Source organism: Hordeum vulgare, chromosome 7H, assembly GCF_904849725.1.
Source record: "Hordeum vulgare subsp. vulgare chromosome 7H, MorexV3_pseudomolecules_assembly, whole genome shotgun sequence".
In the NCBI taxonomy this organism is placed as follows: Eukaryota; Viridiplantae; Streptophyta; class Magnoliopsida; order Poales; family Poaceae; genus Hordeum; species Hordeum vulgare.
Window position 1 is genome coordinate 11,277,438 of NC_058524.1, and position 19,336 is coordinate 11,296,773.

Below are 19,336 nucleotides of genomic sequence, written 5' to 3' on the forward strand. Positions count from 1 at the left end.
CATTGCTAGTTTAGTGGGAGTTGGACCTTCTTATAAGGGAGGATGTTTCCACATATGTATGAGCTTGAGAACAAGAGAGACATACACGCGCGCTCCTCCTCCGTCGCCCGCCTCGTCACGACGTGGGTTGCGGGAATGAGCCGAACTAAATTTTTGCCACGCAGCTTATGCATCAGAAGTTCCCTTCGCCACTAGTTCCTTTTCCTGTGCTACTGCTACGTTCTTCCCCATCCCGTCTTGCGGCTTGCATCGTTCGTCGGGACAGTAGGCTCCGAAACTCCGTCTCTTCGAGTCCTGTACGGGAGAAGGGCGATAAGGTTTTTGGGGAGCGCTCAGCGCGACTACTGGCTTCCATCGCGGACACCGACGATTTCTTCCCGAATGACGACTACTTCCCCAACGTCGACCACCTCTCTGGTAACATGGCCAACGACAACGCCAACACCAATCCTACTGCTGCTGCAACTCAGTACGTACTCATGTTCTTCTTCTTTCAGTTCCTACCGCAACTTTTTGCTATAGTATCTCTTCTAGATATGTTCCGTTTCTGCTCATCACTTCATATGATACCTTGTCTATATAGAACGGTTACACATATGTTTATTTTCTAGATCATATGTGCATATATGTCTTTTGTCATCTCATCTCTACATTGCATGCCTTCTTCCGTCTTTATCATGGTGGTTATGTTTATTCTAGTTTTTTTTTAATAAAATCCTATGGTAAATTGCTCATATTTTCAATATCTTTGATACAATTGTGCCCATGTAGTCTTGAATAGAATTCATAGAGTACCAGCGCAGACTGTCCAACTACGGTTCCGAGATCCATTGTCCGGAAGGAACTTCAAGTTAATATTTATTCTAATATAAAGTTTTTTCTGGAGAAATATAAAGACCTTTATTAAAATTTTAAAGAGATTGAAACATGTGGCTCACCTTACCAACAACACAAAAAAGAATGGGCCAATTGGGTTTAGGAACGCTGGTCTTGCTGCGAAATCACTAATTAAGGAGTACTCCTTTCCCATCTTTCTAGGTGCAACAAGTGACGCGCTGTATGTGTGTCACTTGTTGCAACTTGGAAGTTCTCTCTTTTTCATAAATACGTATTTTTAAAACATTTTATCTTATAAACCGTGCGTCCAAATTCGAACAGTTTTCACGTTGTCGAGGTCTTTAAGATTAGATCCCATGTTGATAGCTTTTGAAGAACTTTTTTTCACGAAAAAAACCAGACAAAAATCGGATGAAAAAACCATGCCTCTAGCGATAGAAAAACAGAACTCTTAAAGACAAAATCGCGTCTTTCGCGAAAGCAAAACCGTGCCTCTTGCAAAAGAAAAAAAAATCATATTTTTTTTCTTTCTGAGAGGCACGGTTGTACCTCTCGTGAAAGCAAAATCGTGCCTCTCGTAGAAGCAAAACCGTGCATTAAATTGCATTACTTGCAACAAACGTTGAGGAAATCATCAACTGGTAGTTGCTCGCTCGTCTTGAAACTAACAATTAATTGGTGATTCATCCTATTAACTGCATTAATTGACAATCCATTAATCGATGGAGTTAAATTCAATAGACATAAATTTTGTATGGAGGAATTTGTTCAATAGAACTTGAATGCTATAAAAAAAACTGCATTGCAGATAGGAAGCAAATGGCATCGTTTTGTTTTTTCAATAGAATCACGAACATGTTTATAACAACAATTATCAACAAACATCCATGTGGGCATCGAAAATCATCAACAAACATGTATACATTGACATTTTGTTCGCTGTTTTCTGCCTCGGTAACCTTCATAAAGGAGGGGAGGATGTCGACAACGGTTCCAGAGAGGCAGTCGTGGCAACTCCGCCGAGACATATGCATGCCTATCACTGAATGAGCATGAACTTTTATATGCATCGATGAATTTCCTTTTAAACCTTGCATTCACAGAGTAAGTTTAAAGTTCATTGAATCTACCACATCAATTACGTAAAATATTCTTATTTGACATTAGCAAGGCTGGTTTGTAAGTCATCTTGGTGGCGGTATTCCCTTACTGAAACAACAACAATTGTTATCTTCAAAGGATACACAACTGCTTTTATCCTTATCATATCCACGCGCTGAACAATTCTTCTGGCATTGACCGATTGTGCAGTGTTTCATAACAACACACGACGTGCGGACCGTCGTGCCCATCGTATCTGCACGTAAAGGACGAGGATCACAACAACAACTTCCCAATTAATAACATCCAACGGTGTATGCAAATATTAACACGAAAGAAGACGGAATAAATATACCCATGAGAGGGCAAGAAAGTGATAGACATGACAACAACAGCCATCAGGCACATAGCCTGCACGCTGTTCTTGATAGGCGCCATAAGGAGTACTCGAGTATTTTGCTAGTTTTTTATTTGTCCTTGTATTGTTCTTGCCAATTTGCCATAGCAGCTATGTCAATATATAGCGCCATGTGCACTGATTATTTTTTTGTTTCTTTGGACGTTATTAACTCTATCCTTATAGCATGCATATCCATTCAATAAATGTGACCTTCAATACATGATCACTCGTTATTTCCATCAATAGTTTCATTTATCACATCCCCCTTTTATCATTTGTTTGCTTTTTTTGCAAGGGAAAGCATACAGTCGTATTCATCTATGATAGTAACAAGGTACAGTGAGTGATGCAACCAACACATGGTTCGTCCCCTCAGCTCTACGATAATTCGCTAAGAAGACAACAACCCTAATTTTCTTAAAACCAAGTTTCCGGAGAATAAACTCACGGCCCTTCCAAAGTAACTACACCTTTTTCTTTTCTTTTTAAGGCAGACCATAGATTAATAGTCAGCTGCAGCACGAGCTCCAAAAAACTTTACGAGAGAAAAAAGTAGGTCAAGTGATAAAGTAGTAAATGTCTATAGCTAACTATTATACAAGTGGACTATATATAGTAGCTATATATGATGTGGCAACTTCATATAACTGGTTCATGGAGTGGGGCATTTTGGAGCTCGGGCTCCATGGAGCCCTATTTTTGAAAAATCCAAAATTCATCAAAATTTGTATTTTTAATTTTTAAATTTTTTTGAAAATAAATATGAATATACATAGAGGCATAACACACATGTGTGTAAATTTTTAGAACAAAAAACGTTGAAATGAGGTATATGCAAGAAAGACAAATTTATGACATTTTAACACATGATACTATTCATCCCAAAAGTCCATGAATTTGTTCTTTTTGCACAGATCGCATCTTAAGGTATTTCATCCTTGTGTACTTGCATATTTCATCCTCACCGAAGTCCGCAATCGCAACATCGGATTTTCCTCTAATTCAACTTGGTCTATTGCATCTATCTAATTTGTACTGGTACATGTCATATAACAACTCATCATCATCATTCAACGTCCAACAACTCATCATCATCTTAATCAACTCCTCATCACTGCATTTGTTATTATACTAGTGAAAAAACTCGTCATCGTTCTAGGTAAAATATCATAAAAAGGTAAACTCCTCATCACTCTGGTTGTTATCATATCAGCAAGTTACCAAGTTATCACAAGGTTGAAACACTAATTATTGCTCTCTCTTAGGTAAAAAAAAAGCATAATAAAGGCGAACTCCGACATCTTCCCATTGAAGAAAACAGATCAATCTATCTCCAACTTCTGGGATGCGCAAGTATTCCTCTTCAAGCGGTATCGTGGATGCTTGTATTGCATTTCTCCATCCTTTGTTTTTTTTCTTCACTTTGAGATATCATGTACTCTCTCCGTTCCTAAATATAAGTCTTTTAAGAGATTGCACTAAGGGTCTACATACGGATTAAAATGAGTGAATCAACACTTTAAAATATGTCTATATACATCCGTATGTAGTCCTCTAGTGAAACCTCTAAAAAGACTTATATTTAGAAACGGAGGGAGCATTTACCATGGTAATTAATCAGGATTGGTCGTAAGCTAACCATTTGCGAATCACCATTTCTATACATCCATTTAGGCACGGTCGCTGGCGGCAGTACCTGTTGAAGAACATTAGTAATAATAATATAGTTAGCAAACTGGTTTTTCTTAAGAACGATTTATAAAAAAGATGGACTAGTGACGCAATGGTAAAAAAATGCTTACAAAGTTGTCTGAAGTGATGTTATAAGGGCTCAACTAGTGCACTAGTGGCACATATCCATGATAAACATTGTCAGTCATGTAATTTTTAGCACGATAGTCAACATCATGAATAAATGAGATGAGATGATTTTTCTCCAACCAAGTAAGCTCGGAGCAATAACTGTAGTAGGTCCGATCTATTATCTGTCGTGTAGTTCTTGTAACACGAAAATACGCTAATAATTGAAAATAAAGAAATTTAGTCGGGATGAGTACCAGATACTTTTCAATAATCAATATAAATTACCTAACAAATCTGTTGACAAACGCACCTCAGGTAGAACTGGAATCAAGTCATCCTCCACATGTACCCAAATTTCTATATTATTATCATGACATCATCATACCAAGATCGAAGTTAATGTTCATGTCCTTATTCAACCCATGTGCCTTGCATAATGCTCTACAATTAGAACGACCAAAATATGTGTCATCTTCTTCATTTTTTACCTTCACAACGAAAGGGAAACGTTCCGTTCTTAGGTGAGCTATCTTAGGCTCTTTACTCTCCTTCTCTTTAAAATAAAACTTGTCCAAGACAGCAAATCTTGCATGGTAGGGAACGCACTAGTCGAAATGTACAAAAGAAAATTAAAGGTTAACTAAAGCAAAAAAGCATACATCATATTTCACTAATAAAAAAATACATGCCGTCTTTACATACCGTAATAATATCAAAGTGATCCGTTAGCTTGGCGGTGAAGGACGAACCGTTGTCTAGGTGAGGATAACGGTCGCATATACCCATGTCATCCCAACACAAATAGCATGAAGGGATCCTATCATCGTCGGACCACGCCATTTCCCATGTTCAGGATTCTATATAAGATTAAAAATCGACGGCAACTTTTTTTTTAATGCTCATTGATTCTAAGATTAACATATGTGTATTTAATGAAAAAACAGAATTATGCTCTCTTTATTTACAATCAAAACAAACTAAAGGAAGGAAAAGAAACTATAGTCTAACTGCCTATTCTTAGATTCAGTGAGATAACTAGCTATTATTTTATTACAATTATGCTTTCTTTATTTACAACCGAAACAAACTAAAGAAAGGAAAATAAACTATAGCCAAGAAGGCATGCATACAAGTATCTTGGATCTTGACATTTACTCATGGACTATGCATCATTTTCTCGCAGTTCAATTAATCAGATTACAACATTGCAAACTTCTGAATCAATTTCCAAGACATTACGAGCGGAAACAGTTCTACAACAACACTTCTACTGAATTTTATTCACTGATTTTTCTGGAGTTTATGGTTTGCACTGAATTTTTTCACTAATTCACACTGGATTTCACAAATGAATCTCTAATAAAAAAATTCTTGTTTGATTCAAGAAACTTCGAATCACAAAATGACCAGCAACCTTATTTAATACACTAATAGCCAACATTATCGTAAAACATCAAATATGATGTAATCCAAAATGACCGGCAAACATGTTATCTAATAAAAAGTTCATTTTTGAATATTCACATCATAGCATCTCACTCAGTAAACAATAAGCTGATATCCATAGTGGAAATGACATATTATGAACATTCTCCAAATAAAATTTGGATCTTACATTATGGCTTCACCAAATATTAACATTTGGTAAACATTTAGAGTTAAGTAAATGACAACACATGAACATGATATCACATTAAAATTCTCCAAACAAAAAATCGTTCATTGTTTTGATATCTAGGAGGAACCGCCGCACACGGTGAGGGAGCAAACAGAGAGGGGGAGGCGGAGGCACACCGTGGGAGGAGGCGGCGGAGTTGATGGAGGTTCCTGGTGGCTGGCATCGGGGTCGATGGAGTGGGTCGGGGGGAGGAGCGGCGACGGTGGTGTTGAGGTCGGAGATGAGAGGAGCCGCGATGACGGCGTCGGGGTCGGAGATGAGAGGAGCAGCGATGGCGGCGGCGGGGTTGGGGGAGGAGTGGAGATGGCGGCGACAGGGTTGGGGGGAGGAGTGGAGATGGCGGCGGCGGGGTTGGGGGGAGGAGTGGAGATGGCGGCGATGTCCTCCGACAGCAAGGTGGCGGCGTGCGTAGGTTTGGCGTCGCGGGAGTGGAGGAAGATTGGTGGGGGGAGGGCGGCGGGCGGTTATATACCCCACCCTTAAGTTCCGGTTGGTGACTCCGGCCAGGACTAATGGGTGGCCTTAAGTTTGCATCCAGTGTGATGCTGCAGAACGAAAGGACTTGTCCGGAGACGAAGATGTCCCTCTTGTTGATCCTATTGTGACGATTACACAACCAATCGATCGGTTTGGCGATCCAACAGTAGAACTCTCAATGAAAGAACCAATGTCGGTGTCAAAACCGACGGATCTCGGGTAGGTGGTCCCGAATTGTGGATCTAGGATCAATGGGTTGCAGGAAGAAGGGGACACGGTGGTTTTACCCACATTTGGGCCCTCCTGTGGAGGTAATACCCTACGTCCTTCTCGGTTATATTGATGAAGATGATTACAGAGTGGTTCTACCTTGAGATTGTATATGCTAAAACCCTAGATGATTCAGCCTCTACTACACAGATTGGGGTTCCCGGTTTACATAGACACCAGGGACCCTAGGGTTTTACAAGTTACTGACTACCGCGAGGGGATAGATGAGCCGATCTAGTCCTTCCAAGCTTGGGGTACACGCCAATCCTCGAGATATTCCTTTCCGAGTAGAGGTCGTTATAAGGCCCGGTCTTCTACAATGCGGCCCGGTGGGCCACTCGATATTGATTAGCCGACCACCCGAGGACCCCAGATTCCTCGACTCCCTCAACTAGTGTTATTTCTCCCCAACTACAATTATTTAGGAATGGAGGGAGTATTAACTAACAGTGAGTGTCTAAAAACCCTTGTAAGATTCCATGGTAACCCATGCACACTATATGTACATATGTTTAAATTCTAAAAATGTTGTAGTCCTTGTCATTTCCAAACCTTCCGAATCTCTAAAACTTCTTCTAGAGAATATTTTGGTGAACACACAACAGAAAGACATCCACACTAGGTGTACGCAAAAAACTTGTCCACAAGGGCATCTTCAAAGCGGACCCTCAAATCTCCCGTAAGTGTCTGCACTAAGCTGTCCGGATGTAGTTTGTCATTCAACGTGGTCGGTGGTCCTAATTTGGTCCGTTGAACGGCCCAGATGTAGTTTTCTACAACTCCGAGACAAATAAAGGCATGTCTTCACATGCAACATTGTGCACATATTTTATAGCTTCGATATGCTTGTGAGATGCCCCACACAATGATTAGGCTCGGATGGAAGTGATAAAACGCCCTCAAAGTGGGACGGGAGTGACAATTCACATAAGCTCAATTGCCTCATCTCGTTGTCATTAGAATATGATTCTTGTGTTTGCATTCTTGTGCTCACATGTACGTATGTTGCTTGCTAGACAGAGGTGACGACTACTATGTATCACGAGCTCGAGAAGAACATATTTTCTTTTAGCCATTGTTGGGTCATATTCAATGGCAAGCTAAAGTGAACACAAGTTATGACCGATCTCAAAGCCGGCAAGGAGAGGAATGATGGCTAAAGCTACCACCAATCCATTGGGTTGGACGATGAAGATGACGATGTTGTCACATCACGAATGGAAGAGCTACCGTGACAAAGGATAACTGACAAGTCACGGAAAACAAGTGTAAGAAGGCAAGGTTCTCCCGTGATGCCACGGCTACAAAAATGTAGTGCACATGGACAATCATTTTTTTGACATGGGAGAACAAGAAAGAGGAGATGTACAAGCTCATATTGGATGCATAAAAGGAGAGGATGGAGTGGGATCGGATGAGGATGGAGAAGAGGCTGGAAAAGGTAGACGATCAAGTTGGAGAAGCAAGAGGCGGCGATGAAATGGGAACTCAAGAAGGCCAAGACATTTAGAGAGATCGAGACGAAGAAGGAGAGGTCGCAACTCGCACGGGTCACGAACGAAACACTCTTAGATGAGAATGCGTAGAAGTGAATTGCAAAGAAGAAGCATGAGATCAATGACCTTAGGGCGCAAGATGCGACAAGGGCTACTGCGGAAGCGGATCATGCGGCTAGGATGCATGCGAAGCACACACCCTAGATGCAGGTGGATCTGGCTGCCCAGGCGGAGTAGGACAAACTGCATGAGAAGGAGGCATGGATGACCGCGTCTGACCAGTGATCCGACAAACACCCTTTCTCGCTCGAACATTGATTTTATTTTGGCATGTCCGGTTTGTTGAACTGTGATTTGATTTGCTTGGTTGGAACTGCTGAATTCAGACAATTTGTATCGGATGATCAACGTGCATGGATTGCATGGATTTGAGAATTGCATTTGATATGTAAATGTACGACCCAACATTTAAGAGAGCGTCAGCCGCCGTCTGCGGACGCACCCGAACGCGCCCGCGGGCATATAGGGCGTCGGATTTGCCAAATCCGTTTGTAGGTGCTCTAAGCCAAAAGGTCCTCCTTATGGGCTTCCCTTATAACGTCTACAGCCGTACTTGATAAATCCTATCCCTCAAACGCCCGGGGACGCGCCCGGGCGCTTTCGCGAACACTGATTAGTCACGCCTTAAATAATCAATTCTACTATGAGACACCTCAAGTTAGAAACTTCGAATACATATTATTACAAGCAACATAAACCTAATACAAGCGAAGCTCGTCCAGCTCCATTGTCCCCATGTCCGACGGCAGGCTGCGCCCCTCGTAGTGTCGGTCTGGTCACCAGCAAGATAGAGTAGGACATGAGACACTATTCGGCTCAGGGAAGGCGAGCCCCCCCCCCCCCCCCCCCCCCGTCTCCCATTCCGTACTCTTCCTCGTCGGATCCCATAACCCTGACAGTGCCGGTGGACGTCACGTCGATGATGGATCCTTCCTCGGCAGAGAAAATGTCCACCACGATGCGGTTGCTGGGCCTGCACCTTTGCATTATATGGGGCGCCAAAGAGTGTGACTCTGCCTCTCCAACGTCCACTGCCGCGAGGGCCTCCGTCGCCTCGAGCGCATTGCCTCGCACGACGGTCACGCCGCGCCATGTTAGCATCCGACGATGCCCATGGTGCGTCCTCGACGCGCCAACAAAGGGGTTGTGTGTCCGCCATGCCGTTTGGACGCCAGACAGACCGCACCGCCTCCGATGAGGCAGCGACGATGGATCGAAGCACCAGTTGTGCCGATGCAATGGGTTCCCGAAGCTACAAATCCGAGTGCTGCCGTCAGGCGGTTGCCTCCCAGTAGCGGCCGAGCACAAGTCGGACGACCGTCTCCTCCTTGGGCCCGCGTGGGATGAGCTCATGATCGATGGATCTGGAGTTGAAGGACTCGGATCTGCTACCCGCCATGCCGAAGAAGGCCAAAGGTGGTTGGAGGTTAGCTTGGATAGAGGATATATGTGTGGTTGATGCGGGCCGGCGTGACCCAGATCAACGTGGTGGGCGTGTCCGGGCGCGCACTGGCTCCTCCATATCCACTTTATATTTGGGCTGGATATGATCAGGGGTGCTCGTCAGCCTGAGCATTTTGAGACCCGTTTGAGGCATCCAATTGGGTCAAAATTTCGTGACCAGCGACCAGAGGGTCTGTTCGAACGTTTGAGACGCGTACGAGGGTTCCGACTGCAGATGGTCCTATAGTACATCGTGGGAGTGGTCCGCGAGCTATAAAGCTTATTTAGTTCCAACGCTCATAGCACTAATGCATGGTAGATGGTACGTCTACAGAAATTGCGGCAATAGCAAACCAAGCTGTGATTGAATGATTAAACGAAAAGTGATATCCTTAACCCACAAGGGTTTAATTTCTGTTGCTTGTATTAATCCTGAATTTATTTTAGGATTTTCGGCAATACGTTTTCAGTGGAAGGAGACGTTCCAGTTGACGATGAGATGCCTATGGCGACTTTGTAAATCTTAAGATGATATGTTGGCTCAGTCTTTTAAAGATACTCATGGGAATAGGATGTGCATGTATACATTCATAGGGATGAGTGTATGTACGTGTATATGAGCGCTCGTGTCTATTACTGTGTAAAAAATTAAAAATCGCAGCAAATCACCGTGCTATGGAGTGTTCTCTCTAGGAACCGTTTCCGCCTACTGTTCGCTCCTTATCATTTTTTCTAACGAACAGGGGAGGGTTCGTAGCCTCCGCCGCCGGCGCCACCCATCCGGCCGGAGCCTCTAGCACCGACGCCGCCACCTTGGACCATCCCCTCCCGCCCAGCAGCGACTCTCTCCCTGGAGCAGCCGCTCCCGCCTAACCCCAAGCCGCCGCCGGAGCCACGCCGCGCCACACGCTCCCTCCCTCCCCCCTCTTCTTGGGGACGGGACTGGGGCCGAGGAGGAACCGAGCCTGCCCTTGTCGCCCAGCAGCTCCCGCTCCAACGGGCTCGCCCACGAGTCCGGCAGCGCCAGCCGCTCCTCCCTCGTCCGGCCCGCCCTCCTCCCTCCCTCCCCTCCCGCGGCATGCTCTGTTCTGTTATCTTCTCTCTCTTTTTTTTTGTCCTGATTTTTAATTTTTACTGATGGAGTTGTCTGTGAGTACTGCATATGCCAATGACTACTGTGTTCGAGCCAGCACTGAAAAACTACCTTGTAACATACAGCACATGTTGAAATTGCCAAACTCTGTATTGCTAAACCAGGATAGATCCACAACTTTGTGTTCTTCTTAATGCGTCTAGCAAATGAATTTCGTGGTCGTTATACTGATGATGCTCCTATGCTGTTCAGTACTATAGGATAAGATAGATACCTGTGCAAAAACAAGACCAAAAATTGAACAAGCCTGTGCAGCTTGTGTGGCCTAAACAAGAGATCTGTTTCTTACAGCCTTCTCCGAGTATGGTTCGTTGCTTATCGTCAGAACGATGCTGCCGAAACAAAGTTCAGCCGATTCTTTGGCTAACTGTTATACTCTGTAATTTTACTATTGTGATGCTCGTCTCCCCTGTTTAACATTTTTTATGCTCTTTAGTTTTGTGAGTGATGATGTATTAGAGTAGCTGATGCTTGTTCTGCGAGAGGAAGATATGTTAGCTGTGTTGATGGAGGACATCATCATGTGAACCACATGTATTTTGCGTGATCCATTTCTCTTGCGATAATATATAATGCTGATTTATATAATTTATATGTGTGCAGCATTTAAAAAAATGGTTGTTGAACATGCTTTTTTCCTGTTCAAAATGGTCATTGAAATGTCAACTGGTGTACAAATTACTACTGCTTTGTGGCCAATTAGCATCTAAACATTTTTTTCACGCCTTAGTGGTATTACAGACAATTCCTACCACAGTGGTCACAGCCAAATAACTTCTAGCTTTCCTGCAGTTCTCAGCTCACAGCAGATTTGTGGGAATTCACAGATCAACCAAACACGACCTTCGTCTCTCCGGCAAGAACTTCTCGAGATGCCCGCCGCGGTGGTGCGCTGCCCCCTCCTCCTCAGGCGGCACCCGGCGGCCGCCCTCCGACGCTCCTTCTCCTCCTCCGGCATGCGGTCTGTGCGCAGAGCCGCGGGGGGTGGGAGCCAGGGGCGATCACCGGCGTATCGTGGGCTGCTGCTCGACGCCGGTGGCACGCTGCTGCAGTTGGCGCAGCCAGTCGCTGAGACGTATGCAACCCTCGGCCGTCCATACGGTTCGGACATCCCCCGGAAAAACCGGCTTTGTTTTCACATGTATCTCGCTCGACCATTTCATCGAACACATGGTGTGTGCTAAGGTCCTGTGCTGTTCGCCGTTCTTCTCCAGGTGTGATGAAGTCCAAAGAGTATATCATGCAAGGATTCAAGCGGGCTTTCTCAGCACCATGGCCCAAGACGCTTAGGTACCAGGTAACCCCCGTGTACGGAATATAATTGCATCATAAAATAGCAATGTTGCATACATATATTGGACTGCAGAACTGTGGATTGATTGTTGTTGAGGGGACGATATGCTGGACTGGCTTGTCATGGCAGGGTGATGGGCGACCGTTCTGGAGGATTGTCGTGGCGGAAGCAACTGACTGCACAAACAGTGATTATTTTGAAGAAGTATATCAGGTATCTCAAGACCGGTATTGTTTCCTCTGGACTCTGCTGCTTGTATAATGTACTAGCTAACATTGAATTGTTCGTATCTGTTAGTACTATGCACATGGAGATGCATGGCGTCTGCCTGATGGAGCTTACAGAACACTGCGTGATTTAAAGGATGCTGGAGGTCATACAGCCCATGTATCTTCTTCTTTTTCGTTTTATGATATTCAGTAGTTTGTTGAGACTCTTGTATGACCCTAATTAATCTGTACGGATGTCTCATGTTAATAATAATGTCTCGGTTTCAGTTAAGCTAGCTGTTGTATCTAACTTTGACACACGGCTAAGGAAATTGCTCAAGGACCTCAACGTCTCCAACATGTAAGTGCTCACCACTACTGTCTGAATACCTCTATCCTGGTTCATTATGATTGGTTTTGTTTTTCTATGAGTAATGGCCATGCGCTAAAAGGTCTTGAGTTGTCCAGGTTTGATGCCATTGTGGTATCATCGGAGGTTGGATATGAGAAACCTGCTCCAGAGATCTTCAAAATAGCATTAGGTATTGCAGAGTTTACTTTGTTCAAGCTAAGTTTTACATACGTATTTGAAGTGTAACAATTGTAAGCCTGATTCTGGATACACGTTTGTGCTTTAAGGTTTGAGCCACAAACAAGAAGTTTCAGCATGCAGTGTGCTTGTTAGGGCTAAATTATGTAACTGGTTCTCATATTCATGTGTTGCAGAACAAATTGGCGTGGAAGCCAGCAATGCAGTACATGTAGGAGATGATGAAACTGCAGACAAGGCGGGTGCTAACGCTATTGGACTCGAGTGCTGGTATGCAATTTTCTTTTGTACATTGTGGTTTCTTCCCTGTGCAGATATCGTGTTTCAGTAGTATCGGGTATTTAATTTATCGAAAAAAAGGAGAGTATTGAATATCTGGTTCGGTGGCTGGCCGTCTGACTAACTGATTATTACTGATGTCGATCATTTTAGGCTGTGGGGAGAAGATGTGAAGGAATTTTCTGAGATACAGCGCCGGATCGTAGCAAAAGGCTCACGATGAGCGCAGGGCCTTTTGACTCTGTTTGCTCGATTTGTTCATTTGTTTGGTAAGGGGCCCTAATAACAGTTGTAATTTGCCCAAATATATCTGTTTCTCCACAAGGTCTGTTGTGGTCCTTGTAATAAGCGCTGAGAAGAATACTAATGGTACATGTGCATAATACTTTTCAGTAGCAGTTCTGTCGACCGGTTGGCTAATACCCGGGCATGGGCAGCCCGGCCCGAAAAACCTGGGCCGGGCTCGGGCCATGTTTTGCAGCCTGAAAGGTAGTTCGGGCCGGGCTCGGGCTTATTTTATTTGTATTTCAGGCTTTGGGCCAGGCACGGGCTTGAGAACTAAAGTTCATAGTTCAGGAGCGGTACGACTTACATGGAAAGCCTCATCGGGTCCCTATTCAACTCTGATCTAGAAAAATCATCTATCCTGTCATTTAGACAACAAATCCAAACATCTGATATCGCCAACCAAAACAAGTCATCGACGGATGAAAATTCTCAAGCACAAAATATAGAACCATGACACAAGATTATGCCACAACCTGCGTAAAATCTGCAGTTACCAGCAAAGACCTGATATAGCTAGCATAATCTCTAGCTAGTTTTACACACGACTACTGCATAAGTGTAGCATGATAAACTGCACGAGAAAACTGTCAGTCAGGTTGGTACACAGCAATTTGGCTTTGATAAAGAACTATGCAAGTCGTTTCATTCTGCTCTACTGGCTAGCAGGGCCAACAAGAACACCCTGCGCAGAGGCTTCCTTCATGCTGCCTTCTTCATCGGCACCGCCGCCGCCCCCCTTCCGGATCCTGATCTTGTACTTGAGCTCAAACTCGGTCATCTCTTTCTTCTTACTCTCCAGGGCCTCCTTCATGCGAGCCACCACCTCTTCAAGGCCCTCCTTATTCCGGTGCACCGCGGGAAGCACTTCCTTGATGGTCCTCTCGACCAAGACTCCACCAATCATCCTGTAGCAACGCCTCGAGGGGTCCAAGGGCTCTATGGCGCCAATAACAAGAGAGTGCTAGCTGACTTCCTTTTCCAGCTCCGTGATCTTGGTGTAGAGCTGGTTCATTTCAGTGCGCATGTTAGCATAAGTATTTGCAACCACTTGCTCGTTTATGGGTTCACCACCTGCTCTGCTTCCCATTTTCCTTGTGATGCACTAACAGCACCTGCAAAGACAAAATGAACTTTGTTTTAGAATCGAAACTAGGTAAAAATTATATTATATTGCAGCGTCAAAGTAGCCGACTGATAATGTGTCAGAAGATAATTGTTCAGGTAGCAAAGAAAAAAAAATTGTCCTAATACACAGATATGGTAATAATCAGCAACACTTTAACACTCAAAAGATAAATATACTTCTGTAGAAACAAAATTACCAGGAGCATCATACGAAAACAGATTGCTGAAGCATACCAACAGCGAGCAATCTTGTGACAAGTATATTGAAGCAAACAACCAAAATTGAGTGTTTTGGAAATATCTTGAGAGAAAATTGATGTCTGCACCGGAAATACGTAAAGTATTCATAAACTTCCTATATAGATTCCACACACCATGCTGCCCTGACTAAGGTTGACAGATTGCTACAGAAACTAAAAACCTGATTTGGCTACAAAGGTAAACACCTAGCAATTTTGGGCCATTTTATCCACTGGAATTAGAATTACTTCTGCTATTCTGCTTGACGCAATAAATTATGAGAAAACCTGTACCTGCAGCATAGCAAGCCTACCCAGCAATCAGACACATTGAACCCCTTGTGGTTCAAGAATCATGGAGGATAAAAAGGAACATTAGAATATCAACAAGCAATGTTCATAAACCCATACTGGTTTCTCGGGCCAGCATGACCTAGCTGTCCAGTCAAAATTCTGATGCAAGCGAACATTTTGTTTGTGTGATGGCAAATGAACACTGAGTTTCAGTCTCTTGAAACATATTTCCACCAAACTTGTGTTCTATCTGTTCCGTTTTGTTTGAGGGTGTTCTGTCAAAGTAATTTTCTTCTCTGTATATGTATGCATATAGCTTAGTTAGCTGCTCAGTTTTAGAAGTTTCAGAATGGCTAAATTTTCTCCCAGAAGATACCTTTGTAAAAGAAAAAAAAGAGGGCCCCATAAGGAACATCCAGCATCATGTGGCTGTGATGTGCTACATGCAGAATACTGAAGTAGGGATATTGCTTTTAGTATATTATATATGGAATCCTTTAATTCATCACAGTGCTTGTTAGAAGTGGTGTGCACACAGGCTCAGGTACCCTGCTTTCAAATGAAGAAAATAATTGAAATTCAGCCGCAAGAGGATTAGCATATACTTCCTCCGTCTCACAAGAGATTAGCATATACGTACTATACTTGCTGGTTCTCTGTCTGGTTCTTGATTGCTTTACAAACAAGTTAGCAACCCCCACTCAGCAAGCCAAGCATATCCTTGACTTGCAGGTTCTCTGTCTTGTTGTTGATGGCTTCAGCAAGACTAGCATACCCCATTCACCATATATGCCATGACCCAGCTTTGATGTTTTAGATCTTGAAGCGCACAAGGAGGACACACCAAGTCCAAATCAGGCCGGCTCTACATCTACAAGTCACAGGTGTGTTACCCTTAATTTGGTTTTGTTCCTAGTTCTCTTGTCAATATCTTAGCGAGGTCAATGCAGATATACGTGCCCATTTTGTGCAGTCCATAGAACATGGGCAGAATTTGAACTTCTAACTTCACCAAATCTAAACCAGATTATCTTTTGTATCCATGGCCTCGATCTTAATTAAGCGTCATCCAAAGCGTTCTCATCTTGAGCTGTCTGGCTTTGATTGCCAGCGTTAGGCAAGTAAAATTGTTTTATTTGTTTGTTCTGATGTTGCTTCCGCTAATGAAACAAGATGTGAAGTGGGTATTGCCTGTATGTTCTGGCTGTGTCTCACTATTAACTATTAAGTAATAAGACATTTACATAATCACTACTGAGGTTTGAGACCTGTGGTTGCTCGACACTCATGATTGCTGCCCTTCATTATCAGTATGACTTGGCTAGTTAGCTATCTACCTTTGACAGATTTGTGGTCCCTGCATCTTATTGGTAGTATTAGTTACGGCGATATTATTTATCCATGTCCATTCACTAATCACCTCACACCTGGAATCTTACGGGTCATCCCAGAACACATGTTTTTCCGCGGCTCCTCATCAATAACAGACTTCTGACAAAGGAAGAATGTCACATCTTCTAAATTAATTGTTTTAGAGATGCATTCATGTCATCCATCAGAGAAAAATGGAGGAAAAATCTCGAGACCCTTCCACATAATTCATCTCAAGTTACCAACAATCATATTTCGGGTCAGCATGAACATGATATCTGTGTTATGGAAAATCAACAGCGAGTTCCTTGTCAGGATGTTCTGTATCTGAATATACCCTTAGTGCTTAATAGCGGGTGCTTCAGAAACCCTTGTAATTATTCATGATATTGATCCCCATGATCAAAATACAACACATGCACTGTATGTGCATATGCTTAAATTCTTAAAATGTAGCCATCCATAAAACACCTTTAGTTCAACACAGTGCTAGAAGTGATGTGCACACAGGTGCAGTGCTCTCCTTTCAAATAAGGAGAACAGTTGAGCTTCAACCAAAAGAAGATTAACATATATACTCTTTTTTTTTGAAATGCGGTCCCTTAGGTACCGACCTCATTAAAAAGGTCGAAGAGAGTTGCCCGGTTAATAATCGGAAAAAACTGGGCTAAAACCGTTATAATGCGCCCGCCACAACAAGGCGCACAGGGCGACCTATCAACCTACACAAGAACGCACACACGCCGCCAAGGGGAAGAGCTCCGTCGAGGTTGTAATCCGGCGGCATCGTTATCACGCCTCCGCGAGGGCGACTCCGACTTCACCATCGACGACCACTGATGTAGCCTCCACCGCAGACGAGCGTAGAGGCCTGCGTCGGACACCGTCAAACAGTCCACCACACGCGCCGGCGACAAGGTAGCTTCGCGACTCAGCCGACGAGCATTGTAGGATAAAAAGCACTTGACCTGCGCCGAGCTAGCGTCAGAACCGACCACCCGTCTTCACGTCATCGTCGCCGTAAGGTTCCTCCTCAAACAGCTCCGACTTCAGAAGACAAGAGAGGCACGGTAACCCCTCGAATACGTCGGATGAGACCGACTACTAGAACCCAACAACAAATCCTACTCCGCTTGAAGGGGCCATCGTTGCCACACAAGAAGTTGCGCAGATCATCCACATTGCCGGACGAGCCCCAGCCGACCGCAATGTCACGAGCGTCCAACCCCTAGTGAGTGCAAACGAGATCCAAAACTCTTCAAGACGACGCTCCCAAGGAGGAAGCGACGATGCCGACGCCGTCGTCCGACCCAACCGGGCCTAAGGTTTTCGCCTGAAGAACTGGATCCGAGCACTAGTGGAGAAAGGGGTATTAGAACCGGTTGGTAAGGGCCTTTGGACCCGGATACACATCCGGTGCTACGTATCCGGGACTAAAGGCCCCCCCCTTTAGCACCGGTCTCTTACAAACCGGTGCTAAACGCCTCCACGTGGACGCCGAAGAGTGTGCGCAGGCGGAGGACCTTTAGAACCGGTTGGTAACACCAACCGGTCCTAATGCTTTTTTTTTCTTTTTTTTCCTTTTCTTTTCAGGGTTTCCGATTCCGTATTTCGGTGTTTCCGTGTTCCGTATTTTCAGGGTTTTCGTTTACGTGTTTCCGGTTCCGTATTTCCGTTTACGTCTTTCCGATTCCGTGTTTCCGATTCCGTGTGTCCGTGTTCCGTTTTTTACGAACACGGAATTGGAAACACGTAATCGGAAACACGTATTCGGAAACACCGATTCCGTGTTTGCGGTTAAGTATTTCCGATTCCGTGTTTGCGGTTAAATGTTGATGCACCAAATAAAAGTACATATATACATGTAACACGAAGTACTGGACCGATTATCATTACATAATTTGAAGTTCGTTTCCTATAGCTGTATACTTGCATAGAGAAGGGAGCTAGCTATTGGTTCATAGGATGGAAAAATTCTCCGCCTTCATCTATGACTTGCGTGAGGAGAAATCCTGCCAATTCCTCTGCAACTGCCTTGCAACGTTGGATTGGTCTGAGCATCGCCCGCTTTCGTTGCAGCTTTAAAAGAAGTAGATGAAAACAATTAAGTTATGAACAAAACTAACATAATTGATGGCAACATAAATAAAGTTGTGAAGATCCGGTTACGTACCTCTAGATTTCTGGAAGTACGGGATTTCTCATTGATAATCCTGTGAATGTACTCGCAAACGTAGTATCCACAATAATCAGTGCCCTGTGGTTGTTGCGGGACGCCCTATATACGAGGACATAATTCAGTCAAATTAATAATAATCAAGAGAATGGTAATGGTATTGAAACCAGGGTACGTAGTACTACTTACTTTGTTAATCTGAAAGTGGAGCTTGTCTGCCCATGTACCGGGTTCTTCCTTGATGAACATTTGCCAAACCCTGGCCGACAAAGAAAAATGAATACAAGAGTTAATTATTACTTACTTGATATCAGAAAATGAACGAAAAAGAGGCCGATGAACGAAAGAGGCCGATATATATACCTTTGAAGCATCTGACGCGCGCTCTTCCATTTGTCAGCGTCCCAGGTTAAGTGGTCCCAGACTTCAACTTGTCCTTGATCGATTCTAATGATGAACAATATGAAGTGGGACCTGCGCACGTGTACACACGCAGTCATGCATACTCATCAATTATACTTAACATCAGGTAAGCAAAATGGAATGTGTACAAGACAGTAACACTCACTTGAATCCGTAGGGCCAAAGTATTTCTTTTTTGGTACTTTGTCGCTTCAAAAACCTTAGCAAATCATCCGGTGTATCCTTATTGAACTTTTCTATTGTCTCTTGATGAAACGAATACGGGTCAATGAACCCAAAGTCCCAGATTCCTGCCAGCCTGCATTCACGAATCTTCATTCTGCATAGTAGCGTACAAAAAGAATGTCTCGTGAGTGATAATTATACGGGC

General features: G+C 43.8%; 1 protein-coding gene and 1 pseudogene across 2 annotated transcripts; one reads left to right on the top strand and one right to left on the bottom strand.

Annotated features, from left to right (window-relative positions):
- Positions 1 to 10,586: 10,586 nt before the first annotated feature.
- LOC123411850 (haloacid dehalogenase-like hydrolase domain-containing protein 3) lies at positions 10,587 to 13,445 on the top strand. Of its 2 annotated transcripts, none has more exons than XM_045104809.1 (9): positions 10,587 to 10,605; positions 11,511 to 11,819; positions 11,933 to 12,015; positions 12,142 to 12,225; positions 12,310 to 12,385; positions 12,510 to 12,582; positions 12,690 to 12,763; positions 12,948 to 13,041; positions 13,204 to 13,445. In XM_045104809.1, exons 2-9 carry the CDS (start codon positions 11,591 to 11,593, stop codon positions 13,271 to 13,273), a joined length of 783 nt encoding a protein of 260 aa, XP_044960744.1. In that variant the 5' UTR covers positions 10,587 to 10,605; positions 11,511 to 11,590; the 3' UTR covers positions 13,274 to 13,445. The 2 variants fall into 2 exon arrangements, with proteins under 2 accessions (XP_044960744.1, XP_044960742.1); XM_045104807.1 differs by lacking the exon at positions 10,587 to 10,605 and adding an exon at positions 10,629 to 10,650.
- A 545-nt stretch (positions 13,446 to 13,990) lies between these two features.
- LOC123413614 lies at positions 13,991 to 14,425 on the bottom strand (annotated as a pseudogene).
- Positions 14,426 to 19,336: the final 4,911 nt, after the last annotated feature.